Below are 15,333 nucleotides of genomic sequence, written 5' to 3'. Positions count from 1 at the left end.
TCTACCACTCTATGATTCTTGGTCTGCTTTACATCTGTGACAGCCACCCACTAATACCCCACCATTTCAAGTGTTTAAGGAGCAATTTACAGATGGCTCTCATCCAGACTGAACACATTATAGTAAATGCTCACTGAACTGTACACCTCATAGATGTGGGAGGCGGGGAAGCCACCTTTATAAATTGCACAAAGCACCTTGGCTTCATTCATTCATTCATTCATCCCACAGATTACAACTCTCGTGTAAATGGAAATGCAAGCTTAAAACACTAATGCACCCACCTCTGAGGGGAGAGCAAATGCACAAGACATTTGAAAGGGCCACGATCCGGAGCTCAGAACCTGTATGCTAAAGTCCACTGGAAGAGAAAAAAGGAAAACACATATACACTCTTTCTTTCAGTATTTATATACTGAATTTATAAAAACAGAGCTTTCTGTTCTTTCAAATAAAATGTATTGGGGAAGATTAAATAGGCTTATATTTAAAACTTAGGATCGAATAGATCACATTTTGAATTACAGTGGCTCTTGCCAAATTAGACCAAATATGAGCCAGTTGCACAAATAGTATGTCCAATGCACTTTTGAGTTAACCAAACCTACAAGACGACCGACACCACTGGCACGAGACACTTTGCTCGACTCAAACACATTTTACCAACACTTGCTTATTCTTGAGAGCAACAATTGTCATTTCTTCAGCAATTGTTCACTTTCATCACATAAAAAAAAAGAAAGAAATATGGCTACTCAACCATGCAGGTTTTAAAACAAATAGTTAGATTAACTTACAATCCAATGGCTCCGAATTGGACAGGTGCTTTTTAAACTGTTCATTCAAGTCTTTGCTTACACCAATATCTTGGAACATCCTCTGAAGCTTTGAGGTGTACTCAAAGCCACAAGCTTGCTGTAATTAACCACAGAACAGTTTATGAGAGAGGAGAAAAGACCCACACATCTTACAGCAGGACCCAGTTTCCAAAATTATCCAATAGTAGAAACTACCAACAACAAAACACACCTATTTAAAAAGGCGGAAATTCCAGACATAAGGCAGCCCTAGCTGAGCAGAACTAGAATACAGCAAAGCCAACAGAAAGCGCAACCACACAGCAATAAATTTGTAACTTCTCATGGTTGAGGTCTACCTCAAGTTGCAGAAGACTGACACACAAGTGTTACGATCTCCCCTCTTGTTAATTTGACCCTACCAGTCACTGGGCTAGAATGGGTTCTTCAAAGGCAAACCTAATGGGAAAGTTGGATTGTTGCTTCACCTCACTCGCTATTGTTTTTCACAGGCATGTAGACAATTGAGAAAAGCCCAGACTGTCACTTTTGTGAGCTTACTTGGGATGTCGTATCTCAGAGGCAGAGAACGGGCTTCACATGTAGAAGGTCTTAAAAAAAAAACCCCAAATGGCAGGGCTGGAAAGTATCTCTGACTTGAGACTGCAGACACCAGTCAGCACTGACATACTGAATTTGATACTATACCTAAGAGCTTCATGGTTCTTATGCTGTTTAATTATCCTGAATAACCCCCAAACTAAGACCCCAGGCCGGCAGCCACTGAGCAGGCTCTTCCCAGCCACTGACAGCCAGCTTGTGTGCCACAGCTACACAAACGAATCACCAGGACTGTGTGACAGAATTTGTAGAGGCTCTTTTGGCCTATAGATGCTTCAGCAACATTCACTAAGAAAGTTTGGTGAGCCGTTTGGAGGCTGATTACTATTCTACAGCCATCTAACTCTAGTAAAGGAAGTATGTAAGAATCCCAGTATATAAAAAAGAGAAAATCCAACCAGCATGTATTTTTCTCGGGATTCTTTTACTGTGGGGGTGGGGAGCCTTATTTGTCTTCCACCAGCATAGCTGACGGTCAGGGTGATGGAAACTATATTCTAGCACCTTCTGGAGGGGCTGCTTTGCAGTGTAATCCTGGAAAGGAAAGTGGTGAGGGAGAGGCCCAAACACAACTCACCTTCAATTTGGAGATCATGCTTGCCTCAGCATCATCACTAGCACTGTTCTGGTGCACAAGCCGTTTTGCCAACATTTTGGCATAGAATTTTTGAAATACATCTTTGTCTTCAATATACTTAAAGACAACCATCTGGAAAAGGCATGTATTCTTAGTATTATTTTCTAAATGCAAACAATTCAAAAGTTTTCAAAGGCAAAAATCTCAACTTTCAGCTCACTAAAATATTATAACACTTTTAAAACCATTTAAGATTTCAAACATTTCAAATCTTTCAGAATATGTAGCACAATATAAATTTACATAAATGTAAGCATACAAAAACCAATGTTCACTTTAATTCTTTTTAAGGGTTGTAACAAATGGTTTAAAACATATGCACAGATATTGATAAGTTTTCTTCCACAATTCTCTCAATCTTCATTCCATTTTCATTGTAAAGCAGTCTGCAAAAAGAATTACTTGAATGCAGAATGCAACTTAGAGTAAGAACCTTACCACTTGATTGAGTGTGTCTTCAAGCTCGGCTTCCTCTGGATTCTTTGAGCTGTGGTAAAAAGGGCATCATTTTTGTTACAGTTCAACATGCTTACCATTTGCAATTCATAAAATCTCCTTTACTTTCCAGTACAAGCAGCTCAGGATACGCACAGCTTAGTTGCAGCAATAAAGCTCTCCAAAAGGCAGCAGTTTACAACAATTAAGCAGCATCTAACCCATGGGTAGGGATGCAGGTGGCGCTGTGGGTTAAACCACAGAGCCTAGGACTTGCCAATAAGAAGGTCGGTGGTTCGAATCCCCGCGGCAGGGTGAGCTTCTGTTGCTTGGTCCCTGCTCCTGCAGTTCGAAAGCACGTCAAAGTGCAAGTAGATAAATAGGTACCGCTCCGGCGGGAAGGTAAACGGTGTTTCTGTGTGCTGCTCTGGTTTGCCAGAAGCGGCTTAGTCATGCTGGCCACATGACCCGGAAGCTGTACGCCGGCTCCTTCGGCCAATAAAGCGAGATGAGCACCCCAACCCGAGAGTCGGCCACGACTGGACCTAATGGTCAGGAGTCCCTTTACCTTTACCTTAACCCATGGGTAAACTAAGGCCCAGGGGCCGGATCCGGCCCAATCGCCTTCTAAATCTGGCCCACGGACGGGCTGGGAATCAGCATGTTTTTACATGAGTAGAATGTGTGCTTTTATTTAAAATGTATCTCTGGGTTATTTGTGGGGCATAGGGATTCATTCATCCCCCCCCCAAATATAGTCCAGCACCCCACAAGGTCTGAGGGACAGTGGACTGGCCCCCTGCTGAAAAAGTTTGCTGACCCCTGATCTAACCGTTCCCAAGCATTGTACCAACAGGAATGTTAGTCTCCCCTAGACAGACTGGACACTGATCTCTCACTGAACTGCTGCTCCCTTATCTACCCTCTTTTACTGCTGTGAGTCATGAATGAATGAACCAGGAAATCCTGCAGATATTTTAGCGCAAGATTTTTCTTAATCCTGGAAGACCGCATCCTCATTAAAGAGTACACAGTTTCAGTCTCTCCCTGTGGAAAATCCTGAGTCAAAGAGGGGCCCCAGAAAGGTAATGTAGCTGAGCATTTCTGATAGAATTTTTCTGTGTATAAGGGATTAAAGGAGGTTAACATGTAGGAATAACCAGACTGAAACCTACAAATAAGTTTTCCCAGCTACAGGTAAAGATTAGAAGTGTGCACAAGACTCATTGATCAACAGTTAGAATGGCATTTCATTTCATGAATGGTGTGTGAACAACTCTAGTCTACTACTAACTTGCAGAGGTCACAGAGTTCCCCATGGAACACATACCTTTTCTTTAGCAGAGAGTCACAATACCGTGCCAACAGCTCTGGGGATTTACTGGATGACTGGGCCATTTTTGTTACTGCGTTGTTATTTATAAATCGACCACAAGCCTGTGATACACACAAAGAAGTTAAACTTGCAGACATCCTCAAAATGAGTAATTATCAAGGACAACTACAAAGTTTAAGTCCATTTACCTTGTCTAGAGCAGCCACAAAGCCAGCATCATTGTTGAAAGCAGACATGACCAGTGCATTGTATTTCTTATGGACATCCAACACGGTCTGTACATACATTTTGGGATCCTAGAAATTAGAGAGGGAGATGACAAAATTGCCCTATTTCAGAATTCTCTCACAGCTACAGATTTTAGGGCAACATTTTCAGCACTTAAGCAACCGACAAACAATAAAGACATTTCAAAAGCAGAACTTGACTGAGTGTTAAGTTTCAGAAAAACATACTACACTGAACACCTCACCATTTCTTCCGACAGAAAATCCTTTAATTACTTCACCACAATGCAAGCTCACCTTGAAGAAAGCTTAACACCCCTGGACCCTATAATATCAAATATGATTGTAAAATGTGAATCAAATAATGAGTAGTCCTCCTGACTGACAAAAACTTCACAAGAGAGTTGAGGCAGAATTCAGGAAGCTCCACGTCCGCGACTAAAGCAGTAATTGAAAATAAGATGCTTATAGCCAGGAGAGACCAGGGTATCTTCAACAAGTCACTTGTCTACTTAGGGCAAGTTCACTGGCCAAGCGGCTCAGGATCTCACATACAATGACCCCCTTTCTTATCAAGAAAAAATACCCAAGGTTAGATGAGGTGAGAGCACCAGTCTATTATCTTTTTTAAAAAAATAATATTTATTACTTTTAACCTTACAAACAAGAAGAAAAAGAAAAGGAGAAAAAAGGAGAGAAAACAAAAGAAAGAAAAAACAATACAATACAATACAATATATAAACAATACGCCACACAACATTAACGCATTAAACTAAACAAAACAGAACAAAAACAATTTAAAAACATACATCATACCATTTCAATGCCTTATCTTTCATTCCCTTGTTTCATCAACTTCCTCTCCCCTCCCTTTTTGTATTCCACTTCTATTAATTGTTTCAGCAAATCCTTTCCATCTTTCACTATTTTCTGTCATATAAATATCTTAACTTACTTTAACCTTATTTTCCATTAATACTATAATACTTATTTATGCTTAACTCCTTATAACACTTCTACTAAGGCCATATAATTTCATTCCAACATTTTTCTAACACTCATTAATTTTACCATATTTCTATAAATAAACTTTAAACTTTTTCCAATCTTCTTCCACCGTCTCTTCTCCCTGGTCTCGGATTCTGCCAGTCATTTCCGTCAATTCCATATAGTCCATCAACCTGGTGCTCTTCTGTCCGAGGCTCTTAACTCTTTTCCAGGTCCCTTCTGCAAGTCTTCTTTGCATTTATACATACACTTTACTTTGTCTTCTGCTGATCTTCTTCTTAATTTCCTTTCTTTGATGCTGAAGAGTAGGTCTCGGGGGAGCTCCAACCTAACAATGGTTTTATTCCTTCTCGACATGTCATCCACATCTCCGTGGTTAAAACTAAAATCCAAAAGATATTTCAGGACGTGTTTCAAAGTCCCTCCAAATCTGCAGGTCCCCACAACTCCAATTTCCTCCTGACCCAGTTCCAGATCCCAAGGGTCAGTAAATCCCTTCATGAGGTGATCTATCCAACTTTCCTTCTCCAGTCCAAGCAGGGTTCCAATCTGACTTTCTCTGAATTCAATCATAGAGGGCAACAACTTGTAATCATCAAGTTGCCTCTGTAAGGCTGGGGCTCTCTCCCTCTCCACTTGTATTACTTTAGGTTCAACAACCACAACTTTCTCCCTCGCTTTCTCCACCATTTGGCATGTCAAAGTAGATTCCTGTATCAGTTCCTGAATAGTTTCTGTGTAGATGTTCACTTTTTGTCCCAAATTAGTCGCTTTTTGTCCCAAAATATCAATTTTAATATTCATCACGTCCATCTTTTTATGGAGCTGTTCCAATGACTCACTTATCTTGCATAGTGCAATCACTAAGGCTTCTTCTGTCAACATTCTCAAGCAATCCAAGGTCAATCTCACGGTTTTCTCTTGCAGCTGGAGATTCCACCAGCCCAACTCTTGTAACAATTTCAAAGGCTCCCTCTAGAGGGAAACAATTTCTGTTTGTATCAATCCTTTTAAGCACAGTTCAAGCAGTAAAATTAGTTTCAATTTTCAGCTACTTTTACTCCTTTTTAAACGCAGAAGGAGACAAGGAAAACAATGTATTTCTCTTATTTAACTAACTGTCACAGTCAATGAACTTTCCTAAAAACGTCAGTCTTACTAGCAGTCCATTTCCAGGTTCAGAGCGGTGGTGATCCAACTTTCTTCACTCTCTCCTGCAGGCTTACGCGATCCAAAATTTCCCCCCCTCTTCTCCTGCCTCCAAGGAGGGTTTAATGATTTTAGCCGATGAAAGTTTAATCCTTTACTTAGGTCTTTCCAAGACTTTAGCTTGCAAATTCTTTGCTTCAATCTATTTACAAAAGGGGAAGGCGGATTTCCTGTTTGAAACCTCCCCGTTTCGGTGCCAAATTAAGACGTTTAAAAATCCAATTTTCCGTTCTACTCACGGATAGTTGTTTAGAATCAAATTGTCCACAGGAAAAAGTCAGCGCTCTCTGGCAACAGCAATGCGGCTTCACTCCGTGAAAGAAGCAGTCAATTCGAAGCACCGTGCCGCTCACCCCACACCACTCCGGATCCCCGAAACCGGGTCTCCCTGCAAGTAGGGGACGCGCAAAAGGTGCAAGCCGAATCCCACGTTCACAGGCTTCTCCCACCTGCGATTTTTAGTGGGTCTCCGCCTTCGCCATGGCGGCCAGACCCTGATTCCACAGAGCAAGTTCCTCCCGATCAGAGGAATTCCACCACTGCTGGAGGCGCTAACCCAGAAGTCGAGAGCACCAGTCTATTATCCAGCAGAAATGCATTCAAGCTTTTTAAAGCCATATTTTGAAGCCATCATTTCTCTTTAGCTCAGTTTGTATCACAGCACGAGGCTACAGCTTCAGAGGTCACGGGGCACCCACCACCCCCAGCCGTAACTCCCTGCTTGCATATACTGTCACCGCCTATTACAGACCCAGTCCTGAATCAACAATGTTTGAAGTCCCTGTAGATATTCCTGACCCTGCAGGAAAAGTCTAGTAATTCTTACACTGCAGTTGGTCTATCTCTTGCTCTTTCAACTCCTTATCAAACCTATGGTGAATCTGGGGCAATGTGCCCAGATTCAAGATATCAAAGTTCCTTTGGAAGAAATACTTGCATTAAGAGCAGCTTCTCCACATTTTTCAATGGCAGAGAGACCCTGGCTGTGGATGTGTGTTTCCAAAAGTCTTTTGAGCTCCCCAAGGCCATCTTGGATTCGAGACACAAGGCTGTACATGCGCCCCAAGTCTGGAAAAGAGGAAACAGATCCTTTCAGTTGTACGAACGTCAGTTCTGCATCTGAGAACTGCTCAGGAAACAAGAAATACATTTGCAAACATATCAGAACCATCTGAACCATCGTAACTCCAGAGCAGGAAAACTTTAAAACCTTAACGCTTAAATTTAACTATTGTCAATGAATGACACGAGTGCTGCTCCACAGAACAGCTTCACTGAGGTTAAGGGTTCCCCTCTCAATAGCGGAATCCTGATAAATTTAAGGCACCTATAACTGGGCAGGTAAGTGAAAGAAATGTCTGCAAACCAAAAATCCTTCAGGAGATCTAGAGCTAGCAATCAAAAAACATTTTTAGGAAAAAGTTGATTTTGAGGGATATAAACTTTGTAGTTTTTAAAAATCAAACCACCACTGTTGCAAGGCAAATGACTAAATTCTATAAGCCCACATTAAATTTATTCATCCTTTTATGGGTAACTATTACATGTTTACACTTGCTTGATGTTCTACAAAAATAGGACAATACTTGGTTACTGAATAAGGCTCAGTACTGCTCCGCACAAACACAGCGGACTCAGTTTTAAATTGCTCAAAACCAGTGAAGTTGTGTGGAAAGCTTTTAGAGATAATACGCACTGGTTTCATAAAATTTATTTGCAGTATAATGAATGGATATAACACAAGTCAAACTAGGCGACTACAAAATATACAATACTATTCAAATCTAAAATCAAACATAACAAACTTTTCAGGTGACTATCCCTCAGAAACAAACTTTATTGTGCGTTAGTTTTTAGTATGAAAAACATGTTAATGGTTTACAGTGCCTTAATTTTCATCTTGAAAATTTAAATTATTCTGTCATGTCTAAAAATGTTCAGAAATAGTCAAATAAAAATAAGTTTTTTTATTCTTTGCATGAAAATCTACACTACACTAAGTGCATTTACTGAATTTTATCCTAAACACGTGGGACGCGGGTGGCGCTGTGGGTAAAACCTCAGTGCCTAGGACTTGCTGATCGCAAGGTCGGCGGTTCGAATCCCCGCGGCGGGGTGAGCTCCTGTCGTTCAGTCCCAGCTCCTACCCACCTAGCAGTTTGAAAGCACTCCTAAGTGCAAGTAGATAAATAGGTACTGCTTTATAGCGGGAAGGTAAACGGCGTTTCCGTGTGCAGCGCTGGTGCTGGCTCGCCAGAGCAGCTTTGTCACGCTGGCCATGTGACCCGGAAGTGTCTTCGGACGGCGCCGGCTCACGGCCTCTTGAGCGAGATGAGCGCGCAACCCTAGAATCGGACACGACTGGCCCGTACGGGCAGGGGTACCTTTACCTTTATCCTAAACACATATTTCAGTTCAACTAATTTCGGCTATGGGAAAAACCTGAAATATAAATAAATTAATGTAAAATGAACATGGCATCTGTTTTAAATTTGTTACCCTAAACTATATCCACTCACTGATTAATTTTATGGGAAAATGTGGTTTTGAACAGCTGCAAAAAATTCTGCTGAAGAATTCTGCATCAGAAACTTTTCCATCCCACCATCACTGACATCTGGTGACATAGCAGGAGCCCTAAAACCCATCCTATAGAAAGTGTCTTGACAATTCTTTCAGCCCAAGCTATAAATAACACTTTTAGGTAAACATTTTTATTACAATGGCTTGCCTGGAAAGTCCATTATGCCTAATGAATACTGAAGTTTTCAATCAGACCCATGAAACTAATGTCCTATACCACACACACACACACAAATTCCCCTATTTGCATATTTTTATATGCCTGTTGTCTTTGTCCATGGAGTTTTCTTGGCAGGGATACTGGAGTGGCTTGCCGGTTCCTGCTCCGGGAAGTCGTGTCACGAAGAGTCGGGCACGACTAAATGACTAAACAACAGCAACAACAACAAAATTTGGATATTTTAACCCATTTTCCTATGCTTAGCATCTGGCAGTATTTATAGCTAGGCCAAACTGAATTTGTCGACTAATGCAAGTGATGGTCATCTTAAAATCCTTGTCATTTAATTTTAAAAGCTATTAATCACAGAAATTGAAAGCAGTTTTTTCATATGGCAAAATTACACTCCTATGCATTGTAATTCTTCGAAAAATTGCAAATCAAGTGTTTTTAAATGTTTCTTCGCCCCCACACCCAATTTTATGTACATTTTAAGTAGAGGAAGCCACCCTGGGCAAAGGTCTATCACATTCTTCACATTACTCATAAATGTCTAGAAGTCAAGCTTGAAAATGCTAACCTTCATTTTTGTCAGCATCCAACAGGTTCTGAAATTCTGTATGAAATATCTCCAAGTGTTTTTCAATCAGTACTTGTTCACATTTCCGAGCCAGCTCATCTTGCGTGCTCTCGTGGAGATACACCTGAACCCTCCTCTGCTCCTCCAGGAGGCGGGCTTCGGCCTGCAAATAAGCAAAGTCTGAAATGGTCCTAATGTCCAAGTCGCAAGAAGTCGCAAGTGGTTTTGCTGCTATTTCTATGATGAAATGTTATGAATTCATATTTGAAGAAGCATATTAAGAACAAGTTTTCAAACCCTTTCCTAGTGGCACGTATATGGACCTACCTTAGACTCAGATCACTGATCTATCTAGCTCAATACTGTTGAAATGGAATCAGTTTTCAACAAATCTCAGGAATCATTATTGCTGTTATTGATTATATTTCTAAGCTGCCCTTCATCCCAAAAGAACCCCAAGGTGGCATATAAAAAGTAACCCCTCAAATCTCTACCATGCAAAAACAATCCTATTACTTCTAATTCCATAAGCAGTTTCAAGATCTAGGCAGCAAGTACTGCAAGTGCACTTACTTTTTTCATGTATTCTGTAACTGGATTCTGTTGCAAAAATTCAGTGCTCTCTCTTGTGTAGAACCTCTCTGTGTCAGCAAGAAACTGAGACTCAAAGGACTCCTTATACACTGTCAGTGTAGGGCCCTTAGCAAAAGTATCATCTTCATTCAGACCTAACTCCACTAGAAACATAGGGACAAAGCAAATAAATAAATCATACAGTTATTCTGCTGAATAGGAAAGGTTCTATGTTTGTACCTATGCCTAATGAACTGCAAAATTATAAATCCATTCAGAAAGATTTCATCAACTTTATCTAAGAATGCTGAAAGTGGGATGAAGAACCTGCACATAAAATTACAAGATTGCACGCTTCTGCAGTTCAAGCCAGTCTCACAGCATAGCATATCGCCATGGCTATAAATTCTAATAATTTTGTTTTGTTTGCAGAGGTGTTTTTTAAAAGTTCAAAATGGTAAATATTTTCTCTTTTAAATTCAAGCTGTTAGAACTGCAGACAAAACTATTATTTCAGTAACTGCAGCCCAAGAACATGGATTGTGAACCTTTTCTGGCCACGAAGCCACATCTTCATCTTGCCAGCTCCTGACACAGCGATGTCAGGGGATGCTTCTCTTTCTAGCCCCCAACACTGGGACTTCAAAGCAAACCACAAGGCTTTCAAATGCCCCCTTGTGCTTCTGTTTAAACCCCCACAAGGGTTTGAAGAAGAAATGCAGAGGGAGTGTCTGAAAACTCAAGAGTAAGGTGAGCTCCTATCAACCAACCCCCCCCCCATACTTCTCCTTCAAATTGCAGAAGCATGGAGTGCTACATTTGATCCACAGACTGAAGTTCCCTATCTGTGACTTGCAGCAAAATCCCAACCAAGATTAAAAAGATTTACTCATAGATAGGAGCGCCTAGGACAGCAGCCTTAAAGGAAACATTTAGGCAAAGTAGTTTTCATTTGTGGCAGCTGCATCACAACATGTTTTTCCCCAAAACAACATTGTTTATTAGGCAAAAGTGGCTTCCTGAAAAGGCTTTTCACTGCCACATACCTTCATAGTGCTCAAGTCTCTTGCTTCTACATCTGAAGCGAGCTCTGTTTTCCACACCATAGTTGAAGGTGTCCACAAGACTTAGCGCAGAAGTGCATAACTTTTGCTCCAATTCCTTCTTTCAGCACAATCCTAGCCACGTCTACTCAGATGTACTACTGAATTCAGTGCTTACTCCCCAATTAGTGGGGTTAGGATTGCAGACTTTTTCTTCCTTCAATTCTCTATTGCTCTATTCCTACCTCTCTCCCCTGCTGTTTTATACTCTTCGATCGATCATTGTGTGATTTACAGTGGTACCTTGGTTTACAAATTTAATCTGTTCCGGAAGTCCGTTCTTAAACCAAGGCGTGCTTTCCCATAGCGGGGGGCTCAATTTACAAATGGAACACACTCAACAGGAATCATAGAATCATAGAATTGGAAGACACCACAAGGGCCATCGAGTCCAACCCCCTGCCAAGCAGGAAACACCATCAGAGCACTCCTGACATATGGTTGTCAAACCTCTGCTTAAAGACCTCCAAAGAAGGAGACTCCACCACACTCCTTGGCAGCAAATTCCACTGTCGAACAGCTCTTACTGTCAGGAAGTTCTTCCTAATGTTTAGGTGGAATCTTCTTTCTTGTAGATTGGAGCCATTGCTCCGTGTCCGCTTCTCTGGAGCAGCAGAAAACAACCTCCTCTATGTGACATCCTTTTATATATTTGAACATGGCTATCATATCACCCCTTAACCTCATCTTCTCCAGGCTAAACATGCCCAGCTCCCTTAGCCGTTCCTCATAAGGCATTGTTTCCAGGCCTTTGACCATTTTGGTTGCCCTCCTCTGGACACGTTCCAGTTTGTCAGTGTCCTTCTTGAACTGTGGTGCCCAGAACTGGACACAGTACTCCAGGTGAGGTCTGACCAGAGCAGAATACAGTGGCACTATTACTTCCCTTGATCTAGATGCTATACTCCTATTGATGCAGCCCAGAATTGCATTGGCTTTTTTAGCTGCCGCGTCACACTGTTGGCTCATGTCAAGTTTGTTGTCAACCAAGACTCCTTTCACTCAACCAAGACTCCTTTCACATGTACTGCTCTCAAGCCAGGTGTCACCCATCTTGTATTTGTGCCTCTCATTTTTTTTGCCCAAGTGCAATACTTTACATTTCTCCCTGTTAAAATTCATCTTGTTTGTTTTGGCCCAGTTCTCTAATCTGTCAAGGTCGTTTTGAAGTGTGATCCTCTCCTCTGGGGTGTTAGCCACCCCTCCCAGTTTGGTGTCATCTGCAAATTTGATCAGGATGCCCTTGGGTCCATCATCCAAGTCGTTGATAAAAATGTTGAATAAGACCGGGCCCAAGACAGAACCCTGTGGCACCCCACTAGTCACTCTTCTCCAGGATGAAGAGGAACCATTGATGAGCACCCTTTGGGTTCGGTCAGTCAGCCAGTTACAAATCCACTGATTGGTAGCATGTTCTGCTTCCAAGGCAAAGTTCACAAACCAAAACACCTGCTTCCGGGTTTGCAGCGTTCTTAATCCAAGTTGTTCTTAAACTAAGGTGTTCTTAAACCAAGGTACCACTGTACTGTGTTTAGCAAGCAGCCATTACACACATAAAAATAAGCAGAATACAGCTAACAATAGTGGTTTACATTTCTACTCCCTAACTTTTACACAAAAAATCATTTCCCATTCCCCCTTTAAGTTTTATTACACGAATCTGTAAAGTCTTGGCAAGAAATCTGGATGTTCTAAAGGATATATACCTCTCTATATCAGACAACAAAAAACAGGTCTTTATAAGAGATGTTCTTCCCTTCTGCCATTTTAACAATGGGTGGATGTAATTGTTTCTAAGGGCATAATAATAATAATAATAATAATAATAATAATAATAATAATAAATTTTATTTATATCCCGCCCTCCCCAGCCGAAGCCGGGCTCAGGGTGGCTAACAACAATAAAACAGTACAAAAGTACAGCACAAACAACACTCTAAAATCATTATAAAATTAATTTAAAAGGCCATTCAATATAATAATAATAATAATAATAATAATAATAATAATAATAATTTATTATTTATATCCTGCCCATCTGGCTGGGCCTTCCCACTCTACACCAGGCATGGGGTGGGAAAAGGACTGCAAATAAGGGAGATTTCAAATTCGTACACAGGGTTGCAAATAGTTGGGAGTTGTACAGGTCTGGCATGGAGAAGTTAGCAATAAAAAATATTTTACCATAAGACTGCACAACTCCACTGATCAGTCTTGTATTGATTGTTTCACCATTTCTTTCCTTTTCAATCAGCTTCAACACAGCATTTGTTACCTTAAAAAAGGAAATAAAGTGAAGACAAACTAGTTATTTAAACCAATTACACAAAGCACCAATGCGTACATTTGAAAGCTTAGGGTCACCCAAAAAATCCTTATAGTTCAAAATCAAAGGTGAATATTAATTATTTTCATCTTAATTGTTTTCCTCTGGAGCATGTTTAGCTCTCTTGAATCATGTGTAACTATCCAGTCTTCAGAAGCATTCTGCCTCCAGGTAGATGGCACGTGACTCAAGTGGCTGCTGGGGAAGGACATCACCAAACACTGGCCTCCCATCAGCCATGCTTACGGGGCTTACTGGGAGATGGGGGGGGGGGTCCAGTGTGGTGCAGGCACAGCAGTGGGGTCAATCTGGTGCTCCCACCTCTACACCAACCTCTACTCCCCTGAGAACAGTGGTGCGGCTTAGGGGAGACCAGTTCCATGGCAATGCCCCCTTCCCAGGTTGACCCATTTCAACCCTTTCATTCTTACAGCTTCCTATAGGGATATAAGGACTGAAAAGTAAAATGATTAAAAATGCATTTCCAAAGTATGCTGCTATCAAGATGCCTCTGGTATAAAACATATTTGTTTTGTTTTTAAAACATTATAGTTAGAACTATGAACTTATATAACATTACAGTGGTACCTCTAGTTAAATACTTAATTTGTTCCAGAGGTCCGTACTTAACATGAAACTGTTCTTAACCTGAAGCACCACTTTAGCTAACGGGGCCTCTTGCTACTGCCGCGCCGCTGGAGCACGATTTCTGTTCGCATCCTGAAGCAAAGTTCTTAACCTGAAGCACTATTTCTGGGTTAGCGGAGTCTGTAACCTGAAGCGTATGTAACCCGAGGTACCACTGTACTGTATGCTATTAATAACACAGAATACTTATGTACAATCAAATGTGATTAACTACTTTTTAAGGCAGCTATTAACTATATGCATAATGATAAACTACTCTTCAGCAGACCAATTTTTTTTTAATTAAAGATTTAAATGAGAGCTGCGCAGCGCTCCCTCTTGCTGTTCTGGCTTCTGGGATAGCCCCCGAAGCCTCCACAGGGGAGCGGGATGAAGGCTCCCCGCTGCCCTGCAGAAGCTAGAACAGCGAGAGGGAGTGCTGCGCAGCTCTCATTTAAATCTTTAATTAAAAAAAAGTTCTGGCTTCTGGGATAGCCTTGCAGCCTGCATTAGCTCCATAAGACGCACATGTATTTCCCCTTACTTTTTAGGAGGGGAAAAGTGCGTCTTACAGAGCGAAAAATACAGTATGTCTTTTCTGGGCAGGATACTGACTTATTTGACAGGTTATAACTTTTACTTAAAGAATATTTATACTATTAGTCCTATAAATAATTCATTAGTCCTATAAATAATTAAGGCAAACCTTATAAGAAAATACAGGAATCACTGCAAATACATACCTGCTTATTTAATGGCCTGAACAAACAGTCCCTCCAGGTGACAAGGGCAAGCTAGGATTTAACAGAAGAAAATAGAAGTTTGTGGTCTACAGCACAAACACACTGTGCTTTTCAGAACTTTCTTCTTTCAACAAACATTTTCTAATGAACATTGTCTTTCAAGGGATTCCCGAGCCCTGTAAAACTGCATGGAGGCTGCCTGCTAAGTGGACTTACTGAGCAACACCTCTGCCTTAGGGCAAGACTGGACAGACTGCAGGCTTGCTGGAATGTGGGGTTTCTTTGTTTTTAATTAGAACCCGATGTTCTATCACCTACAATCAGGTGCAAAATAGTGAACTGCAGGAGAAGGCAAAGGGAATGAGCA

The 15,333-nt window shown here is 41.1% G+C and overlaps 1 protein-coding gene across 2 annotated transcripts in view; it reads right to left on the bottom strand.

Moving 5' to 3' along the window:
• Nucleotides 1–15,333, bottom strand: part of CUL1 (cullin 1) — a 47,701-nt gene that overhangs the window by 8,975 nt on the left and 23,393 nt on the right. For both annotated transcript variants that reach the window (XM_079947549.1, XM_079947550.1), the window contains 11 exons: nucleotides 14,967–15,017; nucleotides 13,455–13,545; nucleotides 10,168–10,331; nucleotides 9,595–9,757; nucleotides 7,209–7,339; nucleotides 4,015–4,122; nucleotides 3,821–3,927; nucleotides 2,494–2,542; nucleotides 1,996–2,127; nucleotides 798–915; nucleotides 285–361 (listed from right to left, as the gene is read on the bottom strand). In XM_079947549.1, coding sequence (XP_079803675.1) covers nucleotides 285–361; nucleotides 798–915; nucleotides 1,996–2,127; nucleotides 2,494–2,542; nucleotides 3,821–3,927; nucleotides 4,015–4,122; nucleotides 7,209–7,339; nucleotides 9,595–9,757; nucleotides 10,168–10,331; nucleotides 13,455–13,545; nucleotides 14,967–15,017 — 1,191 coding nt within the window. The remainder of the gene's footprint in view (nucleotides 1–284; nucleotides 362–797; nucleotides 916–1,995; nucleotides 2,128–2,493; nucleotides 2,543–3,820; nucleotides 3,928–4,014; nucleotides 4,123–7,208; nucleotides 7,340–9,594; nucleotides 9,758–10,167; nucleotides 10,332–13,454; nucleotides 13,546–14,966; nucleotides 15,018–15,333) is intronic.

The sequence above is a fragment of the Podarcis cretensis genome (assembly GCF_951804945.1).
Source record: "Podarcis cretensis genome assembly, chromosome: 12".
Taxonomy (NCBI): domain Eukaryota; kingdom Metazoa; phylum Chordata; class Lepidosauria; order Squamata; family Lacertidae; genus Podarcis; species Podarcis cretensis.
The sequence above is the reverse complement of the archived record's forward strand: the minus strand, read 5'-3'. Positions and strand labels throughout refer to the sequence as shown.